The 20,395-nt window shown below is 39.6% G+C and overlaps 1 protein-coding gene across 2 annotated transcripts in view; it reads left to right on the forward strand.

Moving 5' to 3' along the window:
- MED13L (mediator complex subunit 13L) overlaps positions 1-20,395 on the forward strand; it is a 166,028-nt gene that overhangs the window by 80,050 nt on the left and 65,583 nt on the right. Inside the window, exons 1-3 of one of the 2 annotated variants that reach the window (XM_086856440.1) lie at positions 2,240-2,393; positions 2,516-2,600; positions 6,909-6,992. In XM_086856440.1, coding sequence (XP_086712566.1) covers positions 6,916-6,992 — 77 coding nt within the window. In that variant the 5' untranslated portion in view covers positions 2,240-2,393; positions 2,516-2,600; positions 6,909-6,915. Of the gene's footprint in view, positions 1-2,239; positions 2,394-2,515; positions 2,601-6,908; positions 6,993-20,395 lie in introns of those variants that run through there. The other variant, XM_086856439.1, reaches the window with a different exon arrangement.

Consider the following 20,395-nt stretch of genomic DNA (forward strand, 5'->3'; position numbering starts at 1 on the left):
TATCTGGGAATTAGAGGCATTATTTATTATAGGAAAATGGTTATGGCAATGTCTTATGATATGCTTAGAGTTAAATTTAATAGGGAAGTAATTTTATTTCCATTTCATATATAATTTATGTGAATTCTGCGTACTAAGAAAGGCAGTTTGGAAAATTAGAATATTGAGGATTGATACCACTCTAGACTTTCCCCTTTTCCCTGTCCCACTCCACTGATGCTCCTCAGCCAGTCTGACCTCATGGCACACTTGACCTTTGGGACTTGGCTTCAACATTAACGTTGCTTTTTCCCTGCTTTTCCTAGGATTTTGGACACCTTCCTCCCAGCCTGCTGAGTGCAGGACAGCCATGGATGCAGTTGTGGTGGTGGGTAGGGAGGGGGAGTGCTGCCAGCTTCCATTCCCTCATCCAGTGCCTCCTGCTGGGATATGTAGTGCTTTCATGTCTGGGATTGTGGAGGAATAACAGGCTGGGCTAGCCTAGGGAACCCGAGCAGGGAAAAGAATACAGGTGATGTCCAGACAAAAAATAACTTTGGATTCAAATTATCCCAACTCTACAGAATATTACATTCAGTGGTGTAAAGCAGTGTGATCTGATCTGAATTCTTCTGAAATGGCAAAATTATACTTGCAGAAAATAGTTCTGAGAGAGGATACAAAATGTGACAAGGTCCCGTTAGTCTGCTCCCTACCTGGGAGTAGGTAAGGGGTTAGGACTGAGAATTGCAGAACTGGTGGTGGAAACTTTCCTGTAAAATCAAAGACTTGATTCTTGTCTCCCCTTTTTTCCATGAAGCTTCTAAAGTGGGGGCAGTAGTGGCAGTATAAGATAGGATAGGATAGGTCAAGAGCTCACTGCTGTGTAAAAGTGAATTTATTTTGACTTTTACAGGTTGACTTCATGATGTTGTCCAAAAATTTGATTTTTAATTTAAATACTGAATTTTCATGCAGGTGTGATCTCTCACAGTGTAACTAATCTGTAACTTTTCATATATTCGAGGATTATGTAATTTTTAAGTGCAAGACTGTACCTGCCTTGCAGCTTCTGGGGCTTCACTAGTTCTGAGCTGTTGAGAATTTATACATCAGTAGTTCTGACGTGCACGGGGGTTGTGAGTTCCTTAAGCGCAGTGTTTTACCCATGAAAGCCGAGGAGTTCTGTGCAGTAAATAGCCATGGCCCATTACATCCTCAGTGTCAGGGAGGGCTTGCAAGCATTAAAGGGCTTGCAGTGGTTTCTAAGGAAAAGCTCCTTGGCTGCTGCTTGTGCCCAGGGGCACAGGTCTGTGTCTCCATTCTCCCGGCAAATCCTGTGCTGTCCGATAAAGGTGATTTAGGTACTAAAACCTGGCTTTTCCATTCTGCACGGAGAGGCTCTGTTACCGACATTAGCATATCACAACATTGCACATGCCAAAAAATGTGCTTTTTCTTGTCTGAGTGTGTGAGTTACAGCTCCTGGAGAAGCAGCACAACAGTGGCTCGAGGCTTTGAAGGCTTCTGGCAATATTGATATTTTCCATGGTGCACAAACTCCTTAGAAGTTTGCCTTTAAAGAAGGTTGTAAACTATACTGAGATAATCATCTCTGTGCGATAGACGCGCTGCTGGGAGGTCTCGTCCTGCAAATTGGCCAGGGAGAGGTGTGAAGTATTCAGTGCTTAACGTGCAGTAGATTTTTATGTTTGCACTTTTAAAGATCTGCCGACTATTCCTGTAAAATTGAAATGACAGAACAATTAACGAATACTTACTCCTTGAAAAACTTGTTTTATCATACGTTTTTGCTCTGCATCTTCTGCCTGAGTAAGATTTAGAATCTGGTACAGGCATACCAGAAATAGTGCTACTCCTGGTAGTTTTAGCACCCAAAAGCCATGAGTAAGGACAGCAGATATTTTTGAGGTTTGTCTGTCAGGTGACTAATTCAGGCTGCACTCTACTATGAGAGATAATTAGACTTACTTTTTTAAACTCTAAAAGCTCTGCAGTTCGGTACTGAGTGTACAGTTTTTATTTTGGTATAAAATCTGCTGTGTATTGCTAAAACTGCAATAGTTGAAGTCAGTACAACGGAGGAATTGCACTTGAGTGTGACAGCGAGAGGTTCAGAGGAGTCGTTTCATGTTGTTTCAGTTATGTAAATTGATTTTACACCTTTAATGATTCACTTTGTTTCTTGATTGTCGGCATCTGTGGTTAAGTTTTAAAGGATCTCTCAGCAGTGGTGGATAAGAATGATCTTGCATTCCTCACCCCTGTACTTGAATACTGAATGCTACAAACAAATGGGTTTGCTTTTATGCTTTTGTGTTTACTTTTTTTTTTTTAAAATTCGAAGGATGCATCTTCGGCAAGTAAAGATTAAAGCTGCTTGGGTGATATAGGTAATAGTTGAAATAGTTTAATGAAACATGCTACTTTGAAAATTAAAGCTGTGGAATATATGTTTTGGATAAATGTTTGTATGTCCCTATTCTGAGCATGTTGACATTTTGTGTTTTTGCAGTGGTGGAAGAAGGATTCTGGGAGAATGGACTTTCCTATGAGTGTAGGACCCTGCTCTTCAAAGCCATTCATAATCTTCTGGAAAGGTAAGAAAAACTCTAGGGCTCTCAGATATTTCACTTTGATACTTAGAATTATACAGGATATGTGTAGAGCAGTTATATTATTATGTATCTTAAACTGTGGTTTTTTTTAGAGTTAGACCTTGAATCCAAGAGAGCAGAATAGAGATGGATCTCTTAAGTCATTGACACTGGAAGTTAATCACAAAACACTGTACAAACTAAACACTCTTACAAACAATAATGTTGATACATATTTCTGCTCGGATTTTTGCTAAGGAGCTGTTTTAAAAGCCAAAAAAAAGGGAAGTTTTCACCTTCTGGAAGTGCTTAGAGAATGTCATTGTATCTGACCTTCAGTGCCTTGATGAGGTTAAATGATACACATCTTAAAAGCTTTTAACTCTCTTCTCTCAATTATCCTGGTTACATGCATGTTAAAATTTGACTACATTTGTGCACAGTATTCAGGGTGAAGCTTAACAGTTCCTGGCTCTGATGAGCCATATATATGTATGACTTTACTGCAGAGTTTTTCTGTGATTAGTTAATACACTTATGCCTTTTTCTTCTTAATCCAGCTATCAATTTTTGAGATTACTGAAGATTATCTTGTTCTTAGGCCTGTTGAGTGGGACATGGCATCTTGGGCTATACAATTTTATTCTTTCTGTTTCTGCAGTTCTTCAGGTCATCATCACCTTCCTATACTGCATCCTAGTTCTTACAAATTTGGATAGCTTCTTAGAATTAAATGTCATTAGACTATTCCCACTTTCTCTGAGGTTATAGTAATACTAATAACAACAACAACAAAATAGAATGCACCTTTGTGTTGCAGTAATTTTGTAGAATGCAGCCTTGGATATATTTCCTTTCAGAAACTAAGCAAATGGAAAACACTTTCATCTTGTCTCATTTAGTGTCCTGTTTGCTTTGATGTAGATTTACTGGTAATGAGGTTTGCATTATGTTCCTGAGGCTGTGTTTCCTTGGGGTGGCCGAATTACCTGTGTGCATATTTGCAGGTACAAAGGATTAGTTGTTTTATTCCCTGTTTTCTATCCCATCACTCTCTTTAGGGGATTTTTATAAAAATTGTAGGCTACTTAGAATGAATAAAAGTATAAAAATTAAATTCCAAGTTTAGAATGTTCATTAGTTCTTTTGTAGCTTTATAGCATGAAAAGGAAAATTAATTTGATATTAATCTGTGGTACCCAGCCAGCTGACTTCTAAGTGTAAAGTGGCTAATTTTATTCTTTAGATCTCTTAAAACTTGTGAAATAAATTTATTTTTTTTAATATAGCTTAATTGAAATCAGTTGTCAGCTGAGCTGTTCTGTCCAGCTGTGACTGGAAAGTCTTTTTTTTCCAGCAGTAGTTGGTGAACACACCTCAGGCGTTTGCTGAGAGCCTCAGTTCATGTCCTGATAAACTGAAACAATTCATGTCACGATAAGCTGATATGATTAATGTTGTGATAAGATGATATGATAAATGCTATGATAAGCTGATATGATTCATGTCATGATAAGCTGATACAACTCCTGCTGCAGACCCAGCCTTGGACACGAGCATCTTCTTGCTGCGCAGCTTACTGCAATTTTTACAGTTTCATAGTTGAATTTACTTCAAGTTATTAACTTTTTATATCTCTTTTCTTTTTCTTTTTTTTTTTTTTCCTGCCATACCAAATCTGAAGTTAACATCATAATTACTTCATTTAAAGTAATAGCAACATGGGTGCAGGCTTTATTAAATATCACTTTAAAGCTCTATTTTGCCCTGTGTTTAGGAAAAGCCCCTTTAATAAAGCAGAAGGCTCGAACGCGTTTCTGGCCCATCAGCCAGGGCCGGTGCCGGCGGTTGCTGTTTTGTGGGGTTTGGGGTTTATTTCGTGTTTATTTCGCTGGAGGCTGAGGGGCATCGGCCGTGGCGGGAGGGAAATGACGAGAGGAGGAACCGTGAGGGGGGAGCGGCCCCTCATGGAGGAGCCTGAGGGGCCTGTGGGGACAGCACGGGGCAGGGAGGGAGCAATAGCGTCTGCTTTTACCAGACCCCGGCAAAGGCAAGAAAAAGGGCTTTTACACAACTGTGGGGTTTTTTTTCCTTTTTGGTTTTTATTTTTTTTCTTTTTCTTTTTTTTCTTTTTGCTTTTTTTTCCCTCTCCTCTGTACCCACACTGATGTTCAGTTTATGCTAATTGGCAGTATAGAAAGCATTACAGGATTTGAGGGATGAGTACTCAAAATATTACGGTATTGTTTCGTAACCATTGGTGTGCCCTTGGCAGGTCATTTTTTCATGGGAAAATCAGAAATACAGGAGGTATGCCATTGAAGTGCTGGAACAGCTGCACAGCTGAGGGAGGCATCACCCAGCCCTGAGGAGGGAAGAAGCCAGGGCCTGAGGGGTGTTTCATGTCCTTCTATCATTAAATAACTGCTTTTTATGACTATATATTAGGTTTTTTTTACACTACTCCATTGTTACAGCTCACTGTGAAAGACTAGTTACCTTTAATGCTTATACAGCAAAAATAACCATACTGTCATTAACTGCCCACCCGGCCGCATCTGAGATCCGCACTGCTGCAGGCATGGCTCTGATTTTATGTGGGATTATTCCTTAAATAACCCGTGATTTAGTTTAGCATGTAGGGTTGACTGATTTTTAAGGACAAATCTTCCCATGAAGACTTTTTTTCTAGGAAAGCAGCATTAGTTTGAGGCAGTTAAACCTGCTGTGGTAGGACACAGCAATGTGGCATTGAAGTGTGTGTGATGGGAAGAGTTTATTACTACATTTTTTGCTACTACAGATTATTTTCTTTAAGGATCTGATGTAAACTTCACAGACTTCTTTTGTTTGTATAAAACATGCTGGCTCTGACAGACTCTCTGATAGCAAATATTTCCTAGGGAAATAGTTGCTGAAGCTTTTTTCCCCCTCTACCAATGTCTTTAGATCTTTGCTGCCTTAGCTTTCATATTCAGTTTCAGATATTGGTTATTCAACTGAAGTGGATTATTTTTGCTTTAATTGACAAAATGCTGGTAGAATTTTCTTCAGCTTTAACTTTGGAAAGTCCTGCCAAGTTTATACAGAAAAATTGGGAGCATATTAGCATTTATATTGTCAGTTGTCCATTTCCTATCTGTGTCTTCTAGGTATGTTTTGAAGTGTAGATCACACAGCTTTTTTGAACCTTGCAGAATGTACTTGCCCAGAAAGTTTCATGTGATTTTTAATTTTTTTCTCCTTTGTTTTGGCTAATCTCTAGCAGCTGCTATAGAAATAAACTATTGGAAAACTTAAAAGAGTATAAAAATCCAGTTCCTTCATTGAAATAAAAAATACTGAATAGATGTGAAATGTATGGGCAAGGTTTGCATATTACTTGTAATGGTGTATAAACCACTAGCAACAAATAACCAGTTTTACAGAATTTTTGAAGCATATTATTTACCTTACTGAAAAATACGCCTTAATTATGAACTTCTGTGTGTGGTCCCTTGGGCAGCGTGTTCAGGTACATGTTTAATTTATGAGGCATATTCAGGGTTGGCAAATTGCTCCTGTGATTCATCTGTACAGGTGGACCTAGAAAGGCACCAGGCACTCCCTAATGTGTCCATTTCAATTGGGTATTGATCACTTTGTGTCCTCACTGTTGAGGTTTGCTTAAAGAGGAATATGCAATTTCTAAAAAGAAACTGTGGACTTTGAAAGGGACCACAGAGAATGGAATTTATTGCTCTGCTTTTGGTGATGTGGGAGTATATTTGATGGAGTGAGGTTTTCTGACAGAGGAAGCAGTAATTATGGGAGTTTCAGCACCTGAAATCATGCTGGGGATCATGTGAAGGGAAAATTGTATCATTTTTAATATTTCCTTAATGCAATTTTCTGTCATTTCTTTACTATACCATTTACATGCCAAAAATATGGGAATGCATATTCTTTATCATCTGAAATCTGAAAGACTGGATAGAAAAGAACTTGCACGAATGAATGGCCTTTGTTCAAGAAGAGGAGTGTGAAAAATAGAATGAGGGATCAGTCAGCAAAAAGAGTAGCACAGAGTGGAAAAGATTGTGGCAAAGGTGAGGGGAAAATGCACGTGTCAAATTCAGCATCAGTGGCAGTGTTATGAGATGGGACAGGGATTTTCTATGACTGATATGGGAAAGCAAAAAATGGAACAAACTTTTATTTCATTCTGATTGAAATTCATCTGCCCAATCCCTAAGAGTCACTGTATTCAAAGACTCCTTTTAATTACGCTTTAAGATGTAATTAGTAATTGTTGCTGTAATTGTTTTCTAGATGCCTGATGGATAAAAACTTCGTAAGAATTGGGAAATGGTTCATACGGCCCTATGACAAGGATGAAAAGCCTGTTAATAAAAGGTAAGGAGATCTCTACATCAAATCCTGCTTCTGTCAGTGTTGTGGATTGTATGATGGTAATTGGATGCTTCATTTTGGTGGTAGTTTTCCCACTTTTTTTGCCATGTAACAAGTAAAAACACAGATGCCGTGTTCACATCAGTAAGATGTAGAAAGCAATTAAGTAAGTTTTCAGTCCTTGTTATGATAATTTAAGATAAGAAGGCGAGGTTGGTATTTATCCATTAGCTCCACAGAAATGTCACATTTATTAATATCTTTTGAGCAGCATCTGCTTTTTCCTCTCATTATACAACAGAATTGCAAGCAGTTATAACGAATTATTTTAATTTCTGGACACTAAACCCCAACCTGACATTTTAAGCAGTAAAATAAGTAGTCGATAGATTTCTTGATTTATTTTCTTTAAAGATGCCACCCTCAATACACAGTTTCCCTGCTCAGGCAGGCTGACAGATCAGACCTATAGGAGTGATTAATGTGCTTCTCCCACAGCAACACAGCCGTGGAACAGGGGTAGCTGGCTCCACTGCTCGCTATTTCCTCTCTGAGCTCTAAAGGTTACAATGTTCTCAGATCTTCTGGTACTTGCATTTATAGTCATCCGCTAAACAAGTTCTGTCAAAAATAATCTGAGTTAAGCTGAAACGCAGATTTTCTAACGGGAATCATTTTGACAGAACTGGGTTAGGAAGTGACTAAACACACAGTTATGCTGGGAGATTTGAAGGTAATGAGCAGTGGAGATGAAGTGGGGTGGCAACTTCTTCATCCGTCCAGCGTAGCTGCAGTCACACAGCATCTGATGGCAGGGTGGGGACAGGTGGAAATCATCCTTTGCATCAGACCTGTCTTCTCCCTCTCGTCATGATCTCACTGCAAGGTTTAGTGCAGAAATGATACAGTGCAATGCTACAGACCGTTTGATTTCTTCTGTAGCAAACTTGGTGCAAACCAGTGGCTTAGAAACAGTATTTGGTTTTGAGAGAATGCAGGAGTTAACCATGGATTTGTCTCCTTTCTAAAACATGAAGCGTTAACGTAGCTTGGAGTTACCTATTTTGTTTCTGTTTACTTTGTGGCTGACACTGTGTGTGTGTAACCTTGGATTTCACATTGATCTAATGGCAAGGAGCCATGGAAAGGCCCAGGTTTTTCCATACCTTCCCCTGTCCTGGCTGTGTGTAACCACCTTTCTCCCTTGTGTTTTCTCTGCTGCTTTTCTGACCATACTAACATCAGCTTAATTTTCTGGAAGATTAATTCCCTTAAGTGACGTAAGTAGGGGTCAATTCCAGTTTCTGGAAAAGAGAGGCAGCTCCTTTCAGCAAAAGCTGTTTGTTTTATCCACGTCACTGCAGCCTGAGTGCTTAGATTAAATGTGCTTGTGAGTCTCCTGCCTGTTCCTGGTGTGTATCAATTTAATAAATTAAGCATCTGATACAGTAGATGATGTCTGTCAAAAACAGCAGCAGCACTGCTGTGGGAGGTAATATCACCTTAGAATTCTGATTCAGATTAGTAAGTCCTGTGTCTGATTTACATGTGTGTAACACCCTATCAACCTGCACAGTGAGGGTTCTGTAGGGGATAATTGCATTTGTAAACAGAAGTGCAGTCTGCACATAAAGAAATCTGGCCTGGAAAATGTCACAAAATCCAAGTTCATGTTGAACTCAGTTAGTGATTAAAGTATTCCATATATAAATCTGACACTGAGGATTTTAGGATTGGAGGGTGCACTCTTGATTTGAAGAAGATAATTGTTGTTGGCTGGGGCCGTGTTGGTTTCTCTGTTTACTTTTATAAAGTTCATGTTGCTATAGATCCTTTGGATACACACGATCTCAAAAGTGTTTATTTAGCAATAACAACTATGCCTAATTTGAAATAGGTTTTGTGTAGTTTTAGGTTATTTTTTTTTTTTCTATAAATATAACATGAAATTAACAAATCTTCCTGAAAAATTGCAGTAAAAACTGCAAAAGTGGACAGTAGAGTCAATTGTGGACAGTAGCAACAAGTAGAAGGAGGCTTTGAGGACTAATCTGTCCAGACACCTTTAATTTAATCTTTTAAGCTTTCTTTTTCAGCATAGCACAAAAAGCTATCTTCACAAATTGATTCATGTTAATTCCAGATAAATTCTTTGTGAAGGTCTTGCTCTAAGCAGCAGCTTGTTCTAGATAGAGCAATAAGGAATAGTCGCAGGAAAAAGAGGCCAACTGAGAGTGTTTAGGTATTTTAACATAAAACCTTCATAACCAAAAAAAGAAGGCATTTTATAAAATATTACTTAAAGCTGTGTTATTATATAAAGTAATAGAAATAAATAGCATGTGTGTGCCATGATCAGATTGGGGTCTGGGAAGAGGCAATCCCTGTTGAAAACACCTGCTCTGTTCTCCTTGAGTGTGGAAAGAGATCTGTATGGATATATCCCCCCCTTGAATGGTGGAAACCAGCAGGTGTCTTTCTGCTAAAGAGTTAGAATCATCTCTTAAAGTCTGCTTTTGTATATTTTTGCTTGCAGCAGAGTTGCTCATCTCAAGTTTCCAATGTCCAGAGTTACTAATACCATTTCAGGAATACACTGAGAAATCCTGGGCTGGGTGTAAATGACCAGGGAAGCAGTTTTAAGTCACAGACTGGCTTTCAAGGAGTAAAGTCCTTCAGGGCCTGTGGTTTTTGTGAATGGCATTAAAGGAGAAGGATGGGAGGGCTGTGATTTCAGAATGAAGTCAAAGATGAAGTGGAGCATGGCAGTGGCCGTGACCTACTTATGCTGAGATGTGAGAGGGAGGCCTAAGAACAACAGAGGGCCTGGCCTGCCTTCTCAGGCAGTGCTGGAAACTGAGTGCAGGATGGGCTTTCCTGCTCTTCCAGAAGGACTGAGGGAACAGCAGAGGGAGTTCCAGACAGATCCCTGTATGCTTGTGTTTAGTTTTGCTTTCAGCACAGACCAGATGCTTTTAACAGGAAGTTTAGTGCAGAACTTGTGGGTTTCCTTTCCCAAGTATCTTCAGTATTTCTAAAATATATTCAGTATTTCTAAATAATTCTGCGCATTTTATTGTCACCCTACAGCAGTGTGTCTAAAATAGGTTTCACGCTACTGATGGGAAATGGCAAACTTGATTATTTTTTCACACAGGTTTCCAAAGGAGATCTGTATGTTTGGGGTTCACAGAACTTGTCTGATCCAAGGCATTGGTAGTGCCTTTTACTGTATGATGAAAATTCATTCTCACAGTCTGTATGGGTTGGTTTTTTTTTTGGTACCACAATGAAGTGTTAAACAACTTACTGAAGAAATAAAAAAACTTGACCATCATATGTAAGGATGTTTGCTGATTGTTTTAGTGATTGATTTCTTAGTGTGTAGGAAATTGGGGGAAAATCAGTTTGTTTTGAACTGTATGAGCAGCTTAAGTTGTTAAGCTGTTTTTAATTAAATTCAATATAAAGAACACATGAAAAAATAATTGTTGCTTTTTTGTAGCTTAAATAATTATGGGTCATGTCCTCTGGGCTGGGTTTTTTTAGCCTTAAGAAGAAAACTACTCCATCAGTAGAATATACAGAATTAGAGCTTGTTCCTCTCCTTGTTACTCCGTGAGGGCTGGCAATTAAGGAATGGGGTTTAGGCAGCTCCTGTGCCCTCTGTGAACCAGCATGGATGGGGCAGTGGGGTTGCAGTCAGGCTGCAGGGACATGCAGCTCTTGGATTGCAGTTCCCAACAGGTTTCTGGTTGTCACTGTTCCATACTTGACAACCTCATGTGATGTGCTGGAACACAGAAATCTTTGAGTTATTGAGTGCATGGATAACTTAATAAGTATCTAGAGCATTCCATGTCAGCTCTTCTCCTGTAGACCTAATCCAGGAACTTTTCTGTCTGTAACAGCTCAGTCGGTGCATCCACAACAAGTTTTGGTCAATAACTGTGTTCACTTCTTTGTGAGCGTGTAAACTGGGCATTAATCAGTGCCATCAAAACCTGAAGACTGCAGGCACTTAAAGCACTGCTGCCTCTCTCAGATCCTTGAAATCATCTTTGCCTTCAATTTCCCGGGACTAGCCATTAGGACTCATCCAGGGAATACCTAAATCAGTGTACCAGAGTTGACACTGAGCATTGTTGCAAGCTGCATTTGCTTTGTGCCATGCCAGGAGCTCCTGCCAGTCACGTCAGTGTCTTCACATGGAAACATCAGGTTTAGGGAGCCCTGGAGAGGAGCTGCTGTGCCAGGAGCAGTTGGGAACCAGTGGAAGCACTGGAGCACCTTGGCTGAATCCCACATACTTGCTCCTGGCACATATAATGTCTTCTGGCAAATGGCACTCAGGTGTTTCATTACATGGTGACATAGTGCAGTAAAAGCACAGTAAAATAAGTTGAAGTGCTCTATTTAATTTTTTATGAAGATTTGAATTCCTCAGCTGAGAAAAAGTAACTGATTGTGCGTGTACAGTTTGCTGTGATGCAGTGAGGAGGGTTTTATTGCATTGACTTTGAGAAAAAGTCTTACAAATGATTTTAATTCTGCACATTTGTGTACTTGTATTTTAGCCATCTTTCAAAATTCAGTAATGTGATCATAAATGTGTCTTGAAAATGCTGTCTAGTGATGCTGTATTAATATATATGTACAGTATTGCCAACACCATTATAAATGAGGAAAGACCAGGCAGGAAAATAATAAAAATCAATCTGACTTAATTTTAAATAATGTGTTCTTATTTCTGACTTGTCAAAATACATGTGATAGAAATACGGAGTAATAAGAAACACTGTGTATTTTCCTATAATTCTTTGTACCTCTGTAAAAATAAGCTTTTCTATTTCAGTTTAAGAGGCTTAGTTCCCAGAGAAATATTTTCATATTTTTGAGGTTTAAGTTCTGAAATTTTATGTTCATCTTTGCTGAGTTTCTTCTGAGGATTACTTATGGTTTCAGTAAAACCATACACCAAGTTGGTATGTTATATCTGTAGCTGGTGTTACTTTAATTGGTAATCTTGTGTGTGCTAGAGCTGAATTAACTCTTACTTACTCTGAAATATTGTGTAATGTACCCAGTGTAATATAGTCTGCATTTGTATTTTAGCAGAAGGAATAGTTCTAAAACAGAGATTTTAAAATATGTGTTTTCACATGCATTTTTCGGGTAAAACCAGCAAAATATTATTAGCAGCTTAGGGTTACTTAAGGATACTATTAAGATGGTTAGGGAAAATGCTCTTCAAACAACAGCTTTTTAACAACTATTCTTATATATGCTACTAGTAGTCTTGGATTATTTTGTGTGTTTGTATTTCTGGACTCTCGTATGTAAAATCCTTGATTGAAAATATTAGTGTACTGTGCAGGATAAAAGCATTTTGGACTGAATGTCTCAATGTTGATGTGCTTTATCACCAAAGTAACCTTCTAGATAAACTATAAATTAAGGGGTATTCGGTATTCAGTTGGTTTTTTATTGTTTGGGTTTTTTTTTTTTTATTTAATAATGAAAGTAATAAACCAATATTTTCTAGAAGCTGGTAAGATTGGTGCTCGAACGTGCTGTAAGATTTCCATTGCCTGTTTGAAATGTGTGACCCAGTTTGCAGTGGCTGTGCCCAGCTGTGCATCGGGGCGTGGGGCTGGGCTTTGTGTGGTGTCCTTCAGGAATGGAACCGAGCAGCTGGAGCCTAGGGCTGCTGGCCCCAGCCTCAGGGCCTGGCCTTTTCATCTCTTTTCCTGCCTAAAACCATTAAAAACACAGTAGCAAAGCAACCCCAGGCGCCGATTCTTCAGATTCCTTGCCCCTTGCCAATCAGGATAAGTCCTGGGAACAATAGAAGGGCTCCAGGCATAGGGTCATTGGTGAGATGTCACTGGAGCTGTGTTTCCAGTTTGCTGCATATCCCCACTAAAGCCAATTCAGGTGATGCTGTGCAGTGTCTCACCCTGCTGTTTGCTGAGGGCATGGACCTGAGCCAGCCACCCCAGATAATGCTGCAGGCCTGTGGGTGGGTGTGCTGGGGGCTGTTCAGTCACGTCAGAGCTTGTATTTTGGTGATAGAAGTGGGGTTGAAATTGTTTCTTCACAGGTGCATCTTTGTCTTGGTGAGAGAGATTCTGTGACTGGAGTGACCTCCTTGTCTGGCTGCAGCATTATCTCAGTGCTGCTGCTGCAGCTGATGGGCACTTGCCCGGTGTGTTTGGGGTGCCTGTGTGTCCCTGGCAGGCAGATCAGGGTCCTTCCTGTCACACAGGAATTCCCAGCCTGAGGCAGAAGGGTTGGTACTCACAGAATAATCTGGTGTGGCAGTCTTGAAAAAGGATCTGTGTAAACTCCAGGTGTTTGGCTCCTCGGGAGCTTTTCCAGCACAGGAGACAGATACTCCTGAGCAACATCCACCAGTATGAAATGAATTGGTAGCAGAATTCTCATCCCTTTCTGTCCTGAGAAAGAAGAATTCTGTCATGCCTACTGCTTCCAAAGGCACCCTGAATTCCTGGTGTTTGAGACAGGACATTCAGGGTGCTGTCACAGTGTCACAGTCTGATTTTTGTGAGGTGTCCAAGACTTTGGATTGCCTTTTCCGCTCTGAAATACTTGGAATACACCTCAGTGTGTGTTTGTAACTACCACCTCCCTGCAGGATTTTGAGGAAGCCGGGATATGTGTGCTAGGGTATATGTTTCCATGTGTTTCCTCTTTTACTATCTGGGGGGGTGGTATGTACTGGCACATACTTTTGTGGATTCCAGTTTATTAGGCAGAACAATTGTCTCTGCAGTTTTGAAGTTAAGGAGCTTCTTTACTGATTTAATTAATGCAAATGAACAAATATATAAAGCTGATCCAGTAATTTTTAACTTCAGGAAGCTGTAAAACCTTTTCTTGTAGTTATTTTTTCTGGGCAATGTTATTTATATATATATAAGGTTTTTGTAATGCCTTTATATATTCTAAATATTTGCATTATTTAATGTAATTGAGAGATTATCTTCACACTTTTATAACTTTTAAAAAATAGCGGTATTTAAACAATAGAAATATTTTCTACAAGGAGTATACAAAAGGCAGGTAGTTCAAGTAAATAAATTCCCTGTTTCTCTGTTTCTTTCCTTTTTCATGCCTTATTTTTATTCGTGTAGTTTAGAAGCGACTGACTATCTTCATGAGGTGTTTTTGGATACATTTGTGTCAGATACTGGAACTTCAGTAATTATATATGAAGCCTGGCTTAATCAGGACTTGGTGACCAATTAGCACAGTCCCCCTAAAGTTTAAGCTCCTTTTCTCATTATGCACTCAGTACTGGCACTGTGTGTAAAGGATAAACTAAGTGCCCCTGATGTGCTGTTAATGAGATTTGTCAGGGCTCCCAGTTGCACTGTCTGCCAAACACAAGTGTTGTCACTTACTGTATCAGTAATGAATTGACTTAAGGGCTTCTGTAGATATTTAGAGGGCCTTAGTTTGGAATATTTAAATCTGTTGCAACTCTGATTGTAGGTGCAGTGCAGCTCTGCTCCCTATGCTGCAGGAACCCCCGGGATCAGGAGAGAATGGCTTGCCTGGGTTTCTGAAAATCTGGCTACATTTGGGCCTTAGACTGATTTAAAATCCTTGTATATGGTCTTGTGAGTTCTGCAAAATCAGTACCTCTGTAGGGTTCGTTTTCACTCCAATTCAGAAGTAAATACACTTTCTTATATTCACAAATAAAACTGGTGTCCAAAGCCAAAAAAAATCTTCAATCTCTCCCCAAAACCAGAAAACTTCAATTGAAAGCAATTCCATTGAATTATTTTTGTCATCAATAATACCTTTCTCGTTTTTTTCTGACACTTTTATATCTCTTTAAAATAACTTAATCTGGAAGTAAAGCTTTATTTCATAATAGTTATGTAGGTTATTTGTTCTCAAAGTCTGTTTTCTGAGACTTACATTCCCTTAGAAAATTTTGCAGACCCTTATTTTCTGAAGACTCAGACTAAAATGGTGGTGACAGGGGAATGGTTTTAAACTGAAAAGAGAGTAGATTTAAATTAAATGTTAGGAAGAAATTCTACCCTGTAAGAGTGGGGAAGCCCTGGTGGAAGTTGCCCAGAAAGCTTTGGCTTCCCCCAGCCTTGGAGCAACCTGGGACTGTGGAAGGTGTCCCTGCCCATGGCAGAGTGGAACTAGTCCTTTAAATACTGCAAAATAATGTGATTTTGGTGCAATACCACATGATCCATTAGGTGTTGTGCAACCGAGTCCCTTGTTTAAGAAATCCTCAAATGATAGGAATATAAATGGACTTTTTGTGACTGCTGTGCAGCAAAAAATGTTATGGAAATGCTTATTTTTAAACACTAATTGTCTGGAACCATTTATAAAGTTGAGCAAAAGCTATATTAGTCTTCTGAGTGCCTGTAGTGTTTTAACTTACTAAATGGTCAGATTCAGGATAATGACACAGCTTTAAAGTAGCTTTGGTAGGAATTTACTGCTGGTTTAGAAGTCAGCAAACTTGAATGAACACTTGGTATATCCTATATAACATAAATAAGGCTGTATAAAACAATTCCTCTGGGTGGGCCTATAACACAAGCCCATATCTGAACAATTAACAAGGAGCTGTAGGCAAGTCTTTCCAAGGCTGAAGTGAACATTGCAGAGGACCAATCTGCTGATAGAAACAATTGCACAGCAGATTCATCTTAAAATGCATCACCATTTGTGAACCCTGTTGGCAACTGAGAAAGCAAACCCCTGAGTTATGGCTCCAGTCAGTCAGAGGACAGAAGCAATGCTCACTGCTTCTCCCCTCTCTTTGCTTCCAATGGCTCCTTCTCCTGCATAATCACTCTAACCAAACTCTGTCCTGAGCTCAGCAATATTTATTTTTAAACCTGTCTAGAACGGGAGGAGCTGCAGTTGGAGCAGTGATGTTTGGTGGGACAAACTGGGTAGAGCTGGATTAGTAAAGTGCATTAAGAAGCCACTGGTTGTTATTCTTGGATGCTGTCTGAGTTGTAGCAAGAGGTACTGACTGGTGACAGGGCTTTTACTTTTCCTCTTTGAGAAATCTCGTATGGTTAAAAAGAACTTTCCTATTGAGAAGAGTGGGTAGGAGGGGGAAGCAGGGAGAGGTTCTGGCAACAGATATATGATTCTCCCTCAAACTGGGATTTTGGGGTGAATTGTTGAAACATTTTGCCCTTTGAAAGGCAAATCCTCAGGAAAAAGCCTCTTCTCCTCCTGCTTGGGATTGCAGAACAGACCTTGTTCCTTCAGCGTGAACGCTGCTTAAGTTTCATGTGGCCTGAGCTGGAGGCAGGATGAGGAGCAAGTGTGGAACAGGTCCTTTCTCAATCCTAAGTGCTGGGCAGCTCTCAAGTGCTCTCAGTTGGGTAGAGAACTGACTTTCTATGTTCTGAGTGCCTGCACTTTGGAAGTTGAGAATTTCTGGACAAGTGACTGGATAACATTTTGGAAACATGAATTGGATTCTCTAGCAGTGTGTAGGTCTGGGCTGTCTGGAGTCCCTCATGGTAGGATAGACCCACTTGTCTGGACCCACATGTGAAGCTCTCTGCTTCACAGTCATGGCACACAGTGTATTTATGTCAAGTTTTCTTTCTGAAAAATCAAGAAACATAAAATGTTGATGTAAGAGATCAGACTGCATTTAGTCTCTCAACTCTACCCTGTTAATAAGAGTGGGTAATTCCTAAGGAGAAGACCGTTTTTCCAGGTGCCCAGCAAAATACTCTTCCAGCATTGCCAAACTAATCTTTGCCAATCCTGTGCTTGATGCTGCCATCTACTGCCACCAGGTCTGCTGATGCAGCAGGGATCAAACCATGGCTTTTCTCTGTGGCAACACGTGTGGTCCAGACTCCTTTGCTGTAATGACACCTCTGCAGATTTGCTGTTACAGGGCTTGGATGTGGATACTGTTCTTCGGGATGGGAAGTGCTACTTCTGGAGTAGCTCATGTGAGTGTCAGAGTTTGCATTACACAAGGAAAAGGCTCTAAATCCTGACACTGTGTGTGCAGCTGCCTCAGTGATTATTTTGGTCAGGATTCACCTGCCCAGGGAATTGCAGATGAAGTATGCTGTGATCCCAGGTCATGTCTGTGGCAGTGCCTTTAAATCCTTGGTGATCTATAAAGAAAAACCCAACAAGAATTCCTCATGCATCACTGGATTTTGCAATGCCTATGTAAAACTCACCTGTATGAGACTTGCAAAATATTTTCTTCCTATAGGAGTAGACTTCCCCTTTTCTCTCCACCCTTTCTTCTTGCCTTGTTGTTCAAGTTTTATCTGCATATCTGAGAACCTGTCCAGATTTGGACTGAAAAATAATTTTCTTCCTGTGCATTGTGTAATGATGGCCATCTTTAAATGCAGCTAGACAGAATATTTGGGAAAGTTGAAACTTGCATGGAGGCATGTTGCCTTCCTCTGATTCCTGTCAGTCTGAATGTCATGATGACAATTTTTGGAGTTTCCTCCCTGGAGGAGTGGGAGGGGGAAGGCATTCTGAGAGAAGTGGGAGCTGTGGTTGCCTATGTGAAGGATCCAAGGACTTCCAAAATACAGTCCCACGACTGATGATGTGATATGGCAGGGTGAGAGACTAACGCTGATGGCTGGATGTCTGCAGGCATGGCAGGACTGTGGGGAGAAGAATCTTGAGGGACAAGGCAGTAATGCAGGGGTAGATTGAATTTCCCACCAGCCAAAGGGATTTTCTGTCTCCTGAGGAAAGCAAGCTGCAAAAATTACTTTGAGGGATCTCATCTCTTTATAATCTCTTCATGTTGCCAGCTGTTAAAGACACGGGGAACTGCAAGTGTTTTTTGCATGATGATGTCAGTACATCTAATTATATAATTTCCATCTGCTGACTGGAAAGCTGATGGAGAAGAGCTGAAGGAAGAACATTAATATTTTTTTTCCTTGTTGAAGGATCCAACAGTCTAAAATACGGAACTGCATGTCTAATGTACAGAATTATCTCTTTACTAATTTTCAGATTATGTAGAAATGTGTATGTGTGCACACAATGTTGCTGAAACCACGTTGACATTTTGGAGAGCAGCTCCCTAGGACAGACACAGAGAAATTATTTACTGCCCTGCCCAATTCCTAGAAAAAGATTTAATTTAGGAAGGAGTGGAAATGTTGCCTGAAGAGTATCAGATTCTGCCTAGTTTGGCCCCAGCCATGAGACAGATGTAGCCTTTGGCCAAGTCAGATAAAAATCAGTGTAACACAGTTACTCTGGGCATTTCAGGAAGCTGCCTATGATTATGTGCTTCTAATTTCTTAAAAAGGAATATACCCAGATCCTAAATAATCCCTTACCATAAAAATTGTCTCCAGCAGTGGTCAGAAGTGGGATAGCTCAGGGAAGAGTCTTCAGATCATGTCAAGAATTCAGTTATTTTTCTGTACACTCGGTCAGGTTCCTGCTGGGTTTGACAATACAACTTGACATATTTTTATGTTTAACAACTGTTGATGATTTTTTCTTTTGTGCATTTAATTGATTTTGAATCCACACAGAATTTCAGCCTGCGTAAATACTTGTTGGTAATTAATACCATAGCTCATCTGTGCAATGGGTGGAAAAAAGGCTGGGATTTTTGGTTTAATTTTTTCCTTCATTAATGTACTTTAGGGCTCCTACTTTCCTGTGTGAAGGAGAGAATGTAACAATCTATATCCTTTTTTGTCTCAAGCCTTTTGATTTTAGTACACATCTGCTCTCTCTCTGTTCACTTCATCTTCTTCACAATGAAAACTCCTAACATTCTTTGTATGGAATTATTATTATTATTGTGTCCTGTTCCTTTTCTTTATGCTTTTGAATTTAATTTGGGGTTTTTTTGGTGGTTTTTTTTTCCCTGTTGGTGTTGTTTGTTTTTTTTCTTTTCCCTCATCCAGTTTCTGATTTCTCTAGAGTTGTACTACAGTTCTTTGCCTTGAATTCTAGTTTTCATATTTTTCCAGTATAATAATCAGAGCAGAATTTGTTTCTGTGCTGTTTGCCTTCTTCTTTTAATTCTCATTATTTAGCCTTAATAATTGTGACATCTCTTTTAAATGCAAAGTAAAGTCAAGGACCGTGTCTCAATGCTGAAAGAAATCAAAGAGCGCTAAGTGATCTCAGGAGAGGCACTTAAGTAGCTGTAGTGTTTGTATAAGTGAGAGAATTAAAAGAACTAATTAAAGTAAGCTGGAGCGCTTTATGAACTGCCCACACAGACCTGTTTAATACAGCTCAGTCCAAACTTGTAGCACTTGTATTGATGGTAAAAATTACAGAGGAAAAAATATCTCACTGATGGAAGTTAGCACAAAGAAAGCTGTTCTAAATGAAAATATTAAATACTGTGAACCAGTTGATTAAGAAATTCTACTAGCCAGTGAGTTTAACTGTACATTCCCTCATCACATGTTCATTTTATTTACAGGAGCTAACACTGTCAGTGACACCAAATCTATCTTCTCTTCTGTTAAAGTGGCTGTTCTTTGTAATATAGGGTGCAGTGTAGCAGGATTTGCTGTTGTACTTCATTATTCTTAAGGCCACTCTTCTCACAAATCCATGATTGTTTCCATTTGTGGCGCGCACACACACACACACTGGTAATTTCAACTGCATTTCCATTTCCCTTTATGTACCATTTATGATCTTCGAAGTTGCATTTTGGATGTAAATTACCAGTTGAAGAGTATAAAAAGAGAAATCTATTTAATGTTCCAATTTTGAATGATGGTTTTGCATGAGTGGAGATGATTTACTTTGAGTTAAAAAATAAACCAGTCAATCCTTTTACAATACACTGTCACAATAGAGATGTTGAAATAAGAGTGTTAGTTTGGTGGGGTTTTGTTTTGCTCAAGTCGCAAACTGCAAACCACTGTTTTGAGACTGGACTGACTTTGGTTTATTGTGTGTTTACCTGAAAATTCTTTTGATGATGTATTTATATTTAAGGGCATCTTCACTTACTGCAGCTTTGTCATTTGTGTGGTATTGCAGAAAAATCCAAGTCTCCTGGAGAGCAGATGGACCCATAAAGTGTCCACCAAACCTCCATACTTATTTTAGAGTCTATTTCTGGTACAGTGCAATCAACAGTAACAAAGAACTAAAAATAGCAGTGCTTTATTTTAGGCTGTCCTGATGCCTCTCTGCTTTTCTGGCAGTGTGCTTTGTGTCACTGACGTGCTCGTGTGACCTGTCTGCTACTTGGAGGTGGATTTTTGCAATTTGCTCTCTGTTTCGTTCTGAACTGCTCTAATAGAGCTGAGCACACAATTTCCTCGCTGTAAAAATCCAGAGATTAAACAAGGAAGACTTGACTTCCACCACCTCTGGAGCCAGGGGAT

The sequence above is a fragment of the Cyanistes caeruleus genome, chromosome 18, assembly GCF_971803275.1.
Source record: "Cyanistes caeruleus chromosome 18, bCyaCae1.hap1.1, whole genome shotgun sequence".
Lineage (NCBI taxonomy): Eukaryota > Metazoa > Chordata > Aves > Passeriformes > Paridae > Cyanistes > Cyanistes caeruleus.